General features: G+C 43.7%; 1 protein-coding gene across 1 annotated transcript; it reads left to right on the top strand.

The window, feature by feature from the left end:
- Window positions 1-6537: 6537 nt before the first annotated feature.
- LOC147454405 (uncharacterized) lies at window positions 6538-13919 on the top strand. Its single transcript, XM_086516376.1, has 9 exons — window positions 6538-6695; window positions 8741-8822; window positions 8958-9038; window positions 9372-9520; window positions 9600-9700; window positions 10140-10221; window positions 10295-11541; window positions 11717-12013; window positions 12204-13919. The coding sequence occupies exons 2-9, from the start codon at window positions 8803-8805 to the stop codon at window positions 13527-13529; spliced, it is 3303 nt and encodes a 1100-aa protein (XP_086372502.1). The 5' UTR covers window positions 6538-6695; window positions 8741-8802; the 3' UTR covers window positions 13530-13919.
- Window positions 13920-16076: the final 2157 nt, after the last annotated feature.

Here is a 16076-nt window from a genome sequence, read left to right as displayed (position 1 = left end):
GTCTAAGAAGGGTAGCACCAAGAAGAAATGGTTTGACATGGAATGTAGTCAAGCCCGAAAACAATTTCTAAGATTGGATGCAATCAAAGACAAGGAAGTTTACTTGGAATGTTCACACACATACAAAGTACTCGTTCAAAAGAAGAGGAGAAGGTGGGAAGTCAAAAAACAACTTCTTTTAGCACAAGAGAAAGCACATGCATGTGGCAAGTTTTGGCAAAATCTAAAAAACAAATGCATTGAGAGCTTTGGTGACTTGAATCTTGAGGATATGTATATGCATTGCAAGAACCTCTATGAGCAGCCCAATGTTGATAAGATGGAGTGTTGTAGCTCCCTTCCGTTCATGTCTCCCTTCTTTACCATTGAAGATGTATGCCGCGCGCTTGAGAAACTTGCTACTCGCAAGGCAGGTGACCTTCAAGGTGTCAAGGCTGAAATGATTAAATGGACAAGCAAGAAAACATGATATTGGATATGCGATATGTTTAACCTTGCACTTCAATATGGCATGTCTCATGATTGGAGTGCAAATTGGATCAAACCTTTGCATAAAGGAGGAGATGTAAACAATGTGAACAACTATCGCACTATAATGGTTGGTTCTTTGATGGAAAAGTTATTTGGATGTATCATGGAGATGAAGATAAGTGAATGAGCTGAAAATAATGGCAAACGTGCGCTTGGCCAAGCAGGTTTTTGAAAGCATTATAGCACTATTGATCACCTTGTCACTCTTCTAGTTCTTATGGAAGCATCTCGATTGAAAGGAAAAAAGTTGTATTGTTGCTTTGTGGATTTCAAGAAAGATTTTGACATGGTACCGCGAGGAAATCTTTGGAGACGTATGCAAAGCCTTCAAGTGCCGAGAGAATTTATGCATGCAGTCTTTCGCATCTACCAAAAAGTGATATGTCGATTACATATGGGAGATGGAATTTCAAAATTTTTTGCAAGCACCATTGGTGTCAAACAAGGATGCCCACTTTCCCCAACCCTCTTTGGGCTACTCATTCATGAATTGGAATGCATGGTTCTTGATTTTATGCAGTAAGAAGGCATAGAAGAGGTTAAGATCGGAAATGCGGTGATCATGCTTTTGGTTTATGCGATGATGTAGTGCTCTTGGCACATACCTTAGAAGATGCACAAAAGCTTATGAGTGTCTTGGAACGCTTTTGCCTACATAGCGGGCTGATCGTGAATGAATCCATAACCAAGGTTATGCTTGTAAAGACCCTCAATAACGAAAATCCATGCATTGTATACAACAATGAGCAACTTGAAGTGGTAGATCACTTCAAGTACCTTGGCCTTGAGGTTCCATCCAATCAAAAATGGAAGGATTGTGCAATGCGTCGCTTGGAAGCCGGAAAGAGGGTTTATTATGCATTTGAGAACATGTGCAATGCTGGAGAGATCAAGTGTTGGGCTCTCAAAAAGTACCTCTTTGACACATTGGTGACACCGGTGCTTCTTTATGGAGTGGAGGTGTGGGGTGGGAGCATCGGGAAGTCTACTTGGAAAGAGTTTGAGAATGTCCAAAAGTGTTTTCTCACCAACTTTCTCCAAGTCAAGACACAAACACCCTACATGCTCTTACTTCTTGAGTCTGGATCGCTTCCCATTGAGGTCTTGGGCATGCAAAGGGTTGTGGAGTACATGCGTAAGACACAACATAGCCCTTTGCAACGACTTCCTAGAATCGCATATGAAGCAAGTCAAAAGGTTCAAAAGACATGCAAGAGCAAAATACTAAGTTCGGGGTGGATGCTTGATATCAAGAAATGGTTTGGAAGATGGGATGCATGTCACTTGGTCAAGGATGCGTCGATCGACTCCCAAGTTAATGAGGCCTTCTTACAACGCCAATGTATCACGGCTTGGGAGAAATCTGGAGGTTCTCGCTTCAGCCATTACACCACACACGTTGCCCCAAACTACAAATCTCTTTTCTTCTCCGAACGAGGCAACCGAACCCATCCCTACATCCTTGAGCCCATCCTGTTGAGTGGGATCCGGACCATTGCCTCCATTCGTCTTAGCTCCCATTCTCTATGCTGCGAGACAGGACGTTGGGGCACTGACGAGGAGTGTCATCGACTTTGCACCTTATGCCCTCGTCAAATGCGAGAGAGTGAGTACCACACACTACTCGAGTGCTCAGCTTTTGACCACATTAGGTCCTCTTTTCCCCATATATTCAGCCATGAGCTCTCCCTACATACCTTCCTCTCCCAACCACGATGTGGACTCTCTATTGCGACGCTCATTTCAACCATTTTTGAGCATCGAGAGTCACTTATGACCTCCACTCACACCACGTGACATATTCATTTGGTCCCATAGGTCATATTTGACCTCCGAGGATGATAATAGAACTATCTATCTCTCAGCTCAAAGGGAAAGAGAGGAAATGGGTGAGAGAGGAAAGAAGTAAGTTAAAGAGACACATGAAGGCAAACAGAGAGAGTAGTAGAGGTACATAACGGGCAGAGGACATGGCAGTGAGCTAGAGGGAATGAGAAAAATCAAGGATGGGCACACAGAGAGAGAGAGAGAGAGAGAGAGAGAGAGAGAGAGAGAGAGAGAGAGAGAGAGAGAGAGAGAGAGAGGGAGATTAATGTGAGAGAGATATGGTGGTAGGGAGAGGGAGAGGGAGAGGGAGAGAGAGGAAGAGAATGGAGGACAAAGGATAAAGAAGATGGGAAAAAGGACAGAGGATATGCACAAATTAGTGAGAGACACGAGAGAGAGAGAGAGAGAGAGAGAGAGAGAGAGAGAGAGAGAGAGAGAGAGAGAGAGAGATTGAATTATCGTCCACGGAGGTCAGATATGACCCACGGGACCAAAAAAAAAACATTGCAACCACTTCTTCTAAGTGAGGGTGATTGATACATTAGGGACTGAGGGTCCATCAAAAGAAAAAGCAAAGCCTAAGGGGGGTCCTATGGGGCATGGGACGGTTTAGGAGTTCGAAACTCCTGGATGATGGCCTTCCCTCCGTGGTATACTACCCACTTGCCTTTGGCTCGTGCTTCATGCACTTTTTTCAGCTCTTTACCTTTGTGCTTGACTTGTGTCGGGGTGAGTTCTTTGGCGATTCAAAACCCAGTGTTGATGATACATTCTACCGTATCGTAGTCGACATGGACAGGTTTAAGAGTCTCGTTGAGGAGGCTAATTAATTTGCAGAAGACTTGTTTGCACTCGTCCCATGCTTGGGGCAGCCCTCCAGTGTGAAGCTTGAGGGCATTCTCTTCTTGAAGCTGACGTTCCCGTTGTTTTGTCTTCACACAAGTTTCCACTTTGGCGATTGCGATCATGTGAGCTTGAGTGACTTTTTCTTCGACTTCCTTCACCTTGTCTGTTGTGAGGCCGACCATGGAGTCAAATCGTGCCTCGAGCATGCTAAGGCGCGCTTTGAGGTTATGGTTTTCTTCCATGACCATGTCGAGGGTAGCTTGCAATTGTCCGATGCGATTTGTCTTGCTCGGGGCTGCTAGGACAGCAGCAAAGCTGGCCCATGCTCTCGCTGGTGTTTTTGGGTTGTTTGGTCACCATCTTCTCACTTGTTGGAGGTGGCTTTGGTGAGAACATTCTCTCCAAATGCCCAAAATCAAGTTCTCAAATGCTCACTATCGCAAGAACCAGAGCAAAGTCAAATGCTCACTATCGTAGGGAACCATAGCAAAAATCAAATGCTATTTGCTCACCGTTGCAAACCAGAGCAAAATCAAACTCAAACTTATGGAGGTCGCCAGGTCGCCAGGTGAGAACCAAATCGTCAGGTCGGCAGGTCAGCAGGAAATGCTCCTTCTTGAGGTCGGCAGGTAAAAAACTGAACTCACAGGTCCTTCTTGACTGTCGCAGAGCAGACTGAACCAGCAAAACATGCTCCACAGGGCCAGGTTGTGAATTGACTTGGAGCAGGACAGGTCGGCAAGCCGGACCTAGCTGTGAATCGATTTGGAGCAGGGTGAAGCTTAGCGTTGATGATACATTCTACCGCATCGTAGTCGACATGGACCAGTTTAAGAGTCTCATTGAGGAGGTTGATTAATTTGCAGAAGACTTGTTTGCACTCGTCCCATGCTTGGGGCAGCCCTCCAATGCGAAGCTTGAGGGCATTCTCTTCTTGAAGCTGACGTTCCCGTTGTTCTATCTTCACACAAGTTTCCACTTTGGCGAGTGCGATCGTGTGAGCTTGAGTGACTTTTTCTTCGACTTCATTCACCTTGTCTGTTGTGAGGCCGACCATGGAGTCAAATCATGCCTCAAGCATGCTAAGGCGCGCTTTGAGGTTATGGTTTTCTTCCATGACCATGTCGAGGGTAGCTTGCAATTGTCTGATGCGATCTGTCTTGCTCGGGGCTGCTAGGACAGCAGCAAAGCTGACCCGTGCTCTCGCCGGTGTTTTTGGGTTGTTTGGTTACCATCTTCTCACTTGCTGGAGGTGGCTTTGGTGAGAACATTCTCTCCAAATGCCCAAAATCAAATTCTCAAATGCTCATTGTTGCAGGAACCAGAGCAAAATCAAATGCTCAAATGCTCACTGTCGTAGGGAACCATAGCAAAAATCAAATGCTATTTGCTCACCGTTGCAAACCAGAGCAAAATCAAACTCAAACTTCTGGAGGTCGCTAGATCGCTAGGTTGCCAGGTCAGAACCAAATCGTCAGGTCGGCAGGTCGGTAGGAAATGCTCCTTCTTGAGGTCGGCAGGTCAAAAACCGAACTCACAGGTCCTTCTTGACTGTCGCAGAGCAGACTGAACCAACAAAACATGCTCCACAGGGCCAGGTTGTGAATCGACTTTGGAGCAGGACAGGTCGGCAAGCCGGACCTAGCTGTGAATCGATTTGGAGCAGGGTGAAGATTAGCGTTAAACTCCCCCCCCCCACGCCCCCACCCAGAGCTGCCCCTCGCCCAAGGGGGATCGTGGAAATGTGTGTGTGTGTGTGTGTGTGTGTGTGTGAGAGAGAGAGAGAGAGAGAGAGAGAGAGAGAGAGAGAGAGAGAGAGAGAGAGAGAGAGAGAGAGAGAGAGAGAGAGAGAGAGGTAGAAGTTACTGAGAAAGAAATGTGGAGGCAGGGAGAGGGAGTGAGAGCAGGAGAATGGAGGGTAGAGGATAGAGAGGATGAGAGGGGATATGAGGAGGTGGTGGAGCAGGAGAGGGTGGAAGAGAAATGGGGGTGGCTTTGGTAGCCAAGAAGGGCGGCAATAGTGGTGGCCAAGGGGTGGTGGAGCTTTGGTGGCCAATGAGGCCGGCAATGGTGGTGCATTGGTGGCTCCCCTTCCCAAAAAAACAGCTCGCTCCAAAGCTCGCTTCGACAAGCTCTCTCCATATCCTAACTCTTCATAAATAATGCAATCAATGCATGAGGTTGTGCATCTCTAACATCCCAATGAGACTGCTTAGTCCTAGGCAAAACAAATGTAGCAGCGACATGCCTGCTAGAACTTGCAACATCCTCAATAGAGCCTGTATCCACAAAAGGTGGACGTACATTAGTGCCTTGCACAACATTCTAGAGTCCAGACACCCTTTGACACAAGAACATGCGTCATCATGTAAGCCCACATTGGGTAGTTATCCCCATCCAACTTGTCTCAACAACAAACATTTGTGTTGTTGTTAGCCATGGCAAGTGACTACACCTGATGTGAAAACTGCTCCGAAAGAGGAAAAATGGAGTAGGACTAACACGTGATATGTAGCACAGTCGAAGAGGACTGTAAGGGACCTATTCTATAAAAAAATGCAACGACAAAAAATCTGCACAAAAGGACTAAATTATCTGCGCAATATTGCCTTTTGTGGAAACGGTGGTCGAAATGAGTCCGAATCAAAATTTTGAGCACACCGAGCTCTACGATTCATCTCAAAGTACTTGTGGACATGTTGATGCTCACTGAAGCTCACCCAATGAGCCGGGAGAGGGGGGGGGGGGGGGGGGGGGGGGGGGGGGTGTTGGCGACTATGCTCGAGAGGATGCAACCTACTCTGACACCAATTGTTGGAACGAGGGTTGCAAAGATGCACACACAACTTGAGAAGACGAAGAAGCTCAAGGCACACAACAGAGATAAGTTAGCCCTAAAATGATGGGCGTATGTACAATGCACGGGGAAAAAACCTCCTAGTGAGGGAAAAAGTGCCCCAACGGTCCTAAGTGTGTTCATACACATCACTACCATATATATGGTAACAATACCTTGTAGTTAAGTGGAGAATTTGGCATTGAATTCCTATCTATGGACTTTGTGTAGTCCAAAATTGTTGCTTGCAATGATTGTACAACTTCCATCTTTGCCTTCTGATCTTTATCCTCCTTGGAGAATCACACGACGAGGCTATACTTTGCACCATCTTTGCCCTTGTACCTTCTTTGCAGTGGCTTGCATGTGACTACAGCTTGTTTGGAGGATTGCATAGTCTCACAAAGGTTGTCTCATAGGTCATTTTGGCCTTTTATAAACAGTAAGAGTACTCTCTCTCTCTCTCTCTCTCTCTCTCTCTCTCTCTAACTATCCAGTCGCTATAAACCGGGCTTTGTGACTCTCCTTTAAAATCTGGGGTTGAGGGTTTAAGCTATGCAGCGCTCAACTGAAGTAGAGTGAAGAACAGCAACGACGTAGCTGCCGCTTTCTACTAAAGTCGCTAATTTCCTCATGTCCTTGCCTGCTTCTCAAGGTAAGCCTTCTTCCTGCTCCTTGTACAGTCTCCTCGAGGAATCAAGATGCATGAGATGGGTTTTGGGTTTATGAATTGAGCTGCATATATGATTCATTTCACAGCGTGGACTGCTGCCGTTGGTACCCCGCGCGCGCGCGAGAGAGAGAGAGAGAGAGAGAGAGAGAGAGAGAGAGAGAGAGAGAGAGAGAGAATCTTTTTTACTTCCATCCAAGCTAGCAGAGGCCCCTGCCTTTGTAACATGTCCATAGTCTCTTGTATTACCATCTTTCTGATGGACATTACTAGTGTTGGAGATTTTTTAACGTCTGCTGAATGAGTTCCATGCCTCTTTGAAAGTATAAAATCTTATCGATTATGCTTCTAGCTATTCCTTTTTAAAGACTTTCAGCTGGAATCTGAAGTCAAGATGGATGGATTTAATCCGCTCATGCTGGGCCTTTTTGTCTGGGTAGGCACGTGAGGTCATCTTGCACATTGGTTTTGATCTGCTAATGCAGGCTTCCATTATGATAGCAAGACAAGAAACACTGTTTAGAAGGTTTTAATAGCTACACCATTTAAATCCCCTGTTATTAAGTACAAAAGATGTGAAGCTCTGAAAAGACAAGGTGATGATAATAGCTGCTGCTCAAAGAGTCATAATTCCAAAATTTCAGCCAATACTACAGAAATTTTGTAAAATGCGACCTTTCTTTTCAACGGGCTAGTTGTCACTAGTTTGCCATGTGCATTTGGGCATATACACACAGATTTATGTTCAATTAAGTTTTTACAGCTTTCATTTCTAGAAGCTTCAAATACAAGTAACTGTAGACAAAGGGAGTTAACTTGCGAATTTATTTGGGAGAGTTGATCTCTTACCCAGTGCTTGTGTAGATGCCTTCTACGTCTTGAATTGCTACTTTGCACACTACATGAAATGTGTGGCCGTTTGCAGTGTTATAATAAATGGCCATAAGCTTATTATGACTCCATTGTCGGCTGCAAAGTGAGGTAAAGATTCAATACCATTGTCTTTATACCTAATGGCTTAAGCTGGTGAACCCAAAGTTTGTCCCTTGAAGCTTCATTGCCTTTGATAAGAACAAATGGATACCTCTCTGATTTGGCCCGTTAGGCTCATTGTGCAGCGTGCTGTGTCATTGAGAAGCGCCACAGGTTGTCTCTTGCTTTGTTCTTTGAGGAGAGACACTGGGTGTCTGTCTACTTTATGTCTTTGGAAGCATATAATGTATGGTGCGTGTATGTCTAATCAAGGTTTCTCTAAACATAAAACCTAATTGATTATTGAACTAAGGATGCAATCAAGTTCACTCTTTACAGAACGAAACATTTGAGATAAGTTAGTTTGTTCAAATGGTTCGGGAAAGTAACGTGTCACAGTATGTAGATCATAGTGAATTATAGTTTGAGACTGCCAACTATCATCTCTAAAACTACCTTTTTAGAAAAATTGTGTTCACTTGATACGTTTTCTTATAACTTTTTTTAACAAGTTTGTCAGTAGAGTCAATTAAGAATCTGATTGACAGTTGGAATGCTTCACTCAGGTTGCTACCCACTTGGTCACTAGGGCTCTCTTCTTTATCATATTTAGTTTGTTGTCTGACTCTATGCATTGCTCCAAAGCATTTTGTATCTCCTTCGCACCTGAATGCTTGTAAACTTCCTGTGTTCTTTTTGGCCTCCTCAAGTGGAGTACTTATTGTGTTTATACGTGTATGTACTTGGCACACATGTACATGTCACACGCAATCTGATTGTACATAACTGCAAATTCACATAGTCTATACTCTTTCTTGCCGGCTGATCTTGTATAGCATTCTTATACTTGGCACACACAATCTGATTGTACGTAACTGCAAATTCACATAGTCTATAGTCTTTCTTGCCGGTTGATCTTGTATGGAATTCTTACAGCATTTTGCCCAAGCAGGCCATGTGGAGTTTTTCTTTATGATATTCATTAGCAGAGTACTTGTCTTGCTACAATCACGATATTCATAGCTTATGTTGACAGTCAATGTCTGCTATGTGAATAGGTTGACAAGGAGGCTCGCTTGAATTTAGAATCAGAAGAATTGTGGACACCCATTTGGTCCAGATGTCTACGACAGATAGAAGGTATTGCTATTGTGCTCTCTTTGGAGTTTTGGATGTGCTTTTTATTTTTGTGTTTATACAGCACTGGCATGGTTGTCCTACTATGTTAAGCAACCTAATATGTCTCAAATCTATCTTTTACTGTCACGTGTGCAGAACGGGTGTATCTCGTAGAGGCATGACTGTACTTGGAAAGGTTCCCATTGCTCCGAAGCCAATCAATTTACCAAGCCAAAGGTTGGGCCTATGTACTAGAAAAAGGAACTCCTCTAAAAAAATGTTACTGTTTAGGTTTTGAGTGGGCATGTTCTTCCTTCTGGCAGCATGTTTTCTTGCATGACATCAAAAAGCCTTTTTGGGAGTCTACGTAAAAGAGCATTTAGTTGTTGTAGGAGAGCACTATTCATGCATATGTGGTAGATCCATTGGATTGATTAAGTCAGCCTCGTGGGATTAGGACAAGAAAACAAACTCTCTCTCTCTCTCTCTCTCTCTCTCTCTCTCTATAAATTGACTTTTCATGCAGGCGGTTGTTGCACTGTATTTGTTAATTCTATATCTGGTTTGCAGGAGTACATTCTGCTGGGGTAGTGCAGGAAGACTTCAAAATGGTGGAGGTCTACCTGGAAAATTTGAATCTGCACTTTTAGATCCAGTAAGCAGTGATGACAAGTTTCAAAGCAAACTAGTGACACCCTCTGGCACTAAGAACAATGGAGGTACAGCTAGTTCTATGCCAAATTTGATAGCTTATGAAAAAAAAGTGCACTCCCTTATATTGGCTTTCTTTTGTTGCAGGTAGGATTGATTTGCAAGAGAAGAAGGTGCAGTCTTCGTCTGTGACTGCTAGGGCAAATTCGATCTCCTTTGGATCATCTACCACAACGGCTTCTAGAAAGGTATGGATTACTGCGGTCTTGTGATCTTACTTTTGGGGTGTGAAGTGTGCAATATGCTTGGATCATGTTGGAATTGGCCATGGCCCGTTGCTCACTTGGCTCGTCCCAGGCTTTAGATCAGTATTGCAAATGGGATGCTAGTATAGCTACAGTGTGGTGTATGGGTGCAGCTACAACATCATAGTTTGTTTGCACTGGTAATGGCAACATTGACCTAGTTGCCACCAGGATTGCGATGCCAGGATTGTAGATTATACTCTTTATTCGCTCCTGTAGTGCAGGGGGAGGCCTTGATGCTTGCCTAATAACTACCTCAAGTACAATGCTGTAGTTGGACTTAAGTTTTGTTCTCTTTATAATTAATTCACTGTATGCTTTAGTGATGTGTTTTTTGCCTTTTGGTCACTCTACTTTGATTTGTCATTGTTGAGGACTGAAGATGGAGGAGCCAAGAAAGTCTAACACTTGTACCTCCTTCGTTAGTGGGAAGGAGGAAATGACAGATCCTTTACTTCAGAAGGGTGAGAGTCTCATAGAACTAACTTCTTCTTTCCCTTGCATATAGATGTTTCTTGACTTCATGATGTTTTGCAGGTGGGGTTTCTGCTCCTCCTGGTTTTCCTCATAATGGTCCTGGTAATAATTCCAGGTCAAATGTGTCTTCTACAGATTCTCAATGTAATGGCATTGGTAATGGAATCCATTCAGAAAGGTCAGCACAGGATGGGTCGCAGAGCATTCCTGGTGTCCCATATCGTAGTGGGACAAAGGATAGAGAGATCATTGTGATTCATATGGTTGGAGGTCCAGGATTTTATGGCAACTATCCTCCTCAATTCGGTTCTCCGGAGTGCTACAACAGGAATGGGGTATTGTTTGGGAACTTCCCATTGCAGTTTGGAAACTTCGAACCAATGTTTGGACTTCAGGGTCATGGTGGGGCCCACTTGGCTCCTGCCACAGGCTCTGACTTGTTTGGTGGACATGAAGACTTCATCTGCTATGAGAAAGAATGTTACAAAGGATTTTGCCATGATATAGGAAGACATAGAAATAACTGGGTGCGTGGAAGCTATAGGGAGAACTCTTTTCTTGGCAGTGTTCAAGGGGAGGCTTATGATTCTTTGATTTCAAGTGCAACATCAACAATAAAATCAGGGCCTCTCTCTCAAAGACACTTGTCCAGGAATGCAGGAAGATTAAGATCTCTATATCGTACTGGAAGGGTTGTTTCCATGGAGGAAACAACTGCTGAGCCTATTGCTGAGAAGCGTATTACATTGCTCACCAAAGTTTCAGAACGTGATACAGAGGCCAAGAACACTTTGAAAGAGATTGGAGGCGACAAGGATGCAGCAGAGACTCCAGTTGGTCCTGTATGGTCAACTTACCTGAATCAGGAATTTTATGATGATGAAGGCAAACCGCCAGAAGACGCCTTTCAGGCCAGGAAGGTTACGGATGAGATACAGGTTGAAACAAGTCTGCCTGCAGATGTTTCGAGCAATCTGGAGATGATAGTTGATGAAACTTTGCCAAAAGATTCTGAAGTTGAAAGCAATGCAGTTTCATCAAAGAAAACTTGTAACGACAATTGTCTGCATTGCAAAGGTGCTGCAGTGATGGAAGCGGAAGGATCTGCGACATTGGTTTGCCAGGCATGCGAGAAGAACACTGTGTGTGAGAGCAGTTTTTCCATTTTGCAGAGCTGTCTGGAACCTACAGAGGAAGTGCCTGTCATGACTGTGGAAAAGGACAGCTCTGTAGATGGATGTAAAGCCGATGTTAAACATGTCATTCTTGATGCTGACAACTACAGCACCAGTACCATCAAGCTTGAGGTAAGTGCATAGCTCTGTTTGATGAGGTGATATTTAGACAAAAGGGTGGCAGTTCTAATTAAGATAAATCATGAAAGGAAGAAAGCTTGTACAGGTGGTCTTATCCTTTATTGGTTTTTTATGACATACTGACACTTGTGCATGATTTGGTTCTGTACGATCTTTGGTACTCTAGGCTGCGAGCAAGGACCAAAAAACTGTCATGTCATGTAGGAACTGTTCTTTAGTCTCTCAATCTGGCAACACAGAGGTTCTGGAGATGGGCTCAAGTCTGTCATCTGATGCCTTTCTCACAAAAAGTGCTGAAAGTAAGCAAAAGCTGGTCTTCAAGAAGAAGTCGCAGTTTATGTGGACTACCAAGTCGGGGCTTCGAGTGAGCAAACCTCACGTTATGAGCAAAACTCTTGGGTTCCAAGGGACTCAGTTGTCTTTGAGCTCCATTTCCTCCTCGGATGCTGAAGAGAGTGCAGAGGCAAGTGTAGTTGCCAGTTAAAGCATGCTAAATTCGTCGATCCTTTGATACTAGAGGAATTGTGATGTAGCCCATAATCATTCATTGTGGGTGGCTTGGGTGTCATTCGTTTAGTTATAATGACTCGTTCAGTAAAGCAAGTAGCTCGTGTAATTTTGCATCATCTGAATGTTCACAAATTTACTTTCAGGTGGTAAAAGGCCAGCAGGAAGATGCTGTCGAGAAAAGTGACACCTCCTCAACCTGTCAGCTGAGTGACTGCAAGGGTTCAAATTTGAAGATGGACACCAGCATGTCTTTTGAGGCTCCTGTAAAGAGGAATGCTCAAAGACAGTTGAAACTCGTTTATAGGAAGAGGGTAGCCATGCAAGCTGCTAGTGGACCGCAGCCAAGCAAAAATAGCTCTAAGACTAGCCAGCCAACCAAGGCAATATTGGCATTACCACAGGCTGAGCTTGAGTTAGATAATGAGACAGATGAGGTGAGGTCGACAGCCTCTGCATCCACTTACAAGTATCACATAATTCGAAGAAGAGTCTACCATGTTGTAGAAGATTCTGAAGGTGATTGCTTCTTACCAACAGCTCCATTCTCCAGCAATGATTGCAGCAAGCAGCAACAAGTGTTCAAAAAAATTGTGCCTGCTACAGCAATCTCTTCTGATCGTTTTGATTCAGAATCAATCTCGCTTCAAGAATCTGAATCAGAAACTAAGTCGTGCAGTAAGGACACATTACATACTGCTGCTCCCATCCTAGAGGCATCAAGAAGTCCACTTTTGCCAAGTAGACAAGAGGATAATGCAACAAAGAAGCATGGAAAGTTTGGCAAACCGCTTTCTGCATGGAAGCCGAAGGTTGCAAGTCAGGCCGTTGGCTCAGGAAACTCTTGCATTGGAAAAGAGAAAGAGAATAGTTCAGCAGCATCTGCAATTGTTGAAGCACCTGATGATAAAAAACAAGGCTCATTGTGTTCAGTTCTGGTTGGTGCTCTGAATCTCCCAAAAGAAGGGAACAGTGATGAAAAGCATTCAATGGGGACTCCAGGTGAGCTTCCTTTGGAGTCGAAAAGTTCCAGGTGTGGGACTACTCAATTTGGAGAAGATAATCAGCTCTCAGATCATCCAGATACCTTACTCGTACAGGAGAAACTACTTGTAAAGTTATCTGAAAATGCTGTTCCTGAAGGTGAGGCAAAGAGTGGTTCACTGAAGCAGGCTGGAGAATTGCCACCTGTAGGATTGTCTGCTGGGAACGCCGAGGAAATATTAGCTCCAAATGAGGTCGAGCAGACGTCCAATGAAGAAATTACGGCTGTTTACAGTAAACATCCTTTTGTCAAGAAGAAAGCAATGAGCTTTGAGAAGGCCAACCACTTTCACCAGATTTTATTCAGGAGATATAAGGAAATTGGACAATGGAAACCCAAAGTTAACGCTCAAAAGAAATCAGTGAAAAATAAAGCGAATAAAGCGAATGCCCATGCATACCAAGAGAAGGCAAAGGCATCCTGTTGATCGTATGGTTACAGTATGACACCAGCATTCTACAGATGAGGTTCGGCTTTGAAGGTGCAAGATGGCAGTACTCAAGATTTGTGTTTAAGGTAAAGTTCATACAAAGGGTCATAGCGTAATTAAATACATCTTGTCCGTGTAGAGCTATAGAGTTCAGTCATGACTGATGTCGTAGTGAGGGGTGGGATCACTCTGCAGCAGGGGGACAAGTGATTTTATGTCCATTTTTTCAGTGACATTGTACTTCGCATTTGTTGGAGCTATCAATGATGTAGCTCGCTTTTGCAGAAAGTAATGAACAACCTCACATGGCGTAGTGCTTGTACAGATTTTCAATATTATTGTGCATTTTATTCCAAAAAGAAGAGTTAATTGCTTCATAATTCATAACCTGAGTGAAGCTCAACCCAATGATGGGCTTTTTCAAACTTTTGCATCCATCTTTCTTGCCTATACTTCTGTTTTTTAATGTTGGTTCATCTGACAGATGAAGGGTGGCTAAACTTCTATTCTCATTTCTTTTTCATTTGACAGGCATTTCCCAAACGAGTACTTTTTCTCTTGCAATTTGATGAATATCACCTCTACCTTCATGTTTCCCCTGCAAAATATTTGTTGTATTGCTTATTTGTGGTGATTGTGTCATGCCTGAATGAGCGGATGTATGTGAAAGGTACACATTAAGAAGTGTCGTGTTTTGAAGCTGCAGGGCAGTTCTGTGGTAATGAGTTAGGACACTGGTGATGTGTGTCAGCAAAAAGGGGGGGTGGGGGGTGTAATTGACTGGCTGCTGCTCAAATGACAATTTGGGTGTGTGTTGATCTTATAGGGTTTGTGGTTGATCAATTAGAGCTCCTGGAAATGGAAGTAGATTATGCTCTTGAGGTTCAGCATTTTGTCAAAATGGATTCTGAAAAAGCCTTTAATAGAATTGGATGGGATGAGCTTTTGGGTGGCTTGGATGTTCCTTTTGTCACTATTTTGCATAGAGGGGTTGATCAAAGGGGACTAATCGCCTTCGTTAGACTGAGGATTTAAATCAGACCTGGGTTTAACTTGGAAAGAGCTGGCAAAACCAGTTAGTAAGTGTAGATTTCTTCGTCTTGTGGCTTGAACCAATGTGAAGTAAGAGAGGTGACTGTATAGGAAAGTAGCCCTATCTGCATTGTTCTACCTTTGGACAAGGAAAGCTAAAGCCTTCTATTGTTTTTTTTCGACACACCAGAGGGCCCTTAGGGGGAGGTGTTGATCCCTTCCAAATATTAGCCATGTTACATGGGCTGCATACCATCGGGCAAGAGCCATGCGTAGGCATCACCATGGCCACCTAATTGACACCACATGCTGGGAACGATGGAGAGAACTCGTAGCAACTAGCTAGGAACCTCCTCCTCGGGTGACCCACACCGGGAGGAGGATGCACTCGAGTGTCCAAGGGCAAGAGCCCTAGCAACGTGAACACCACAAGGTGTCCCTCTATAGTGTGACCCAACGGGGGTTTGACCAAAGCCTTACCGTTAGACCAACTCTTTGGGGGTGCATACGATTGTTTTTTGTGATAGAACTATCAAAACTAAAATTTAAGCATAAAAGATACATACAAGAAATAACAAAGTTTGACTCTAAAATCATTTTTCTAATTTCTTTATGCTGTTAGTAAACAATCGAGTTTTGTTTTATAAAAATGTGCAAAAGCTTCAATAAAGCCAAATACTCATCAGATGTTACGAGACATGCTATGTGCAGCCCAAAGAGTTCAAGCGTGCAAATAGCATTTACTGCAAACGTTGTCAATGTCATATGAGGGAGCCCTATCAAGACATGTCATTAGGAAGACTCTTGACTCAAATTTGCCTCAGGAATATGGACTATCTTTTTCATTTTACCCTAAATTGTATGATCCTTTTTCAACTCCTACTTTGGAGGATTAACCCCAAGTTTCCTCCAAAACTATAGTCCTTCACACCCATGAATCATGGGAATGTTATTCTTGGCCTCTAAAAGGATGTATCCATTCTCTTTTTCAACAACGCAAGTCAAGTTGTGTTTTCTTCTACTACGAATGCTATTATTACCTTGTCTCCTTAATGACTATAATGCCAACAACTGGTATGAGAGCCTTGTTGTGATATCTCAAGCTAAACATATGGTATGCTTGGATGACTTCTCGCCTACACTTATCCCTGGCACTAAGTGGCATACACGGGGATCATCGCCGGTGGTAATACAACTAGACTTCACTGACTTGGTCTACCTACCGAGAGTGATGACCACTTATTTTACTACGTCATTCACTAGTGGTTTCACATTCACGTTATACGTAGTTTCTTATTATGTAGTGGGTGTAGTAGAGAAGCGGGAGACAAATAGTGTGGGTGGATTGCAATGTCTCACTGAAGACGGTGGGAACAGACGCCAGTTGGAAGGTCAGCAAGAGTTGGTAAATACCGAACTCAGTTATTGTTGGAATTAGGGTTGCAGAGAAACACACACAACTTGAAGAAGACGAAGGAAGCTCAAGGCACACAACTAAGAGTATGTTAGTGT

The sequence above is a fragment of the Adiantum capillus-veneris genome, chromosome 7 (assembly GCF_014529385.1).
Source record: "Adiantum capillus-veneris isolate H3 chromosome 7, ASM1452938v2, whole genome shotgun sequence".
Lineage (NCBI taxonomy): Eukaryota > Viridiplantae > Streptophyta > Polypodiopsida > Polypodiales > Pteridaceae > Adiantum > Adiantum capillus-veneris.
This window is presented reverse-complemented; position numbering and strand designations above follow the sequence as displayed.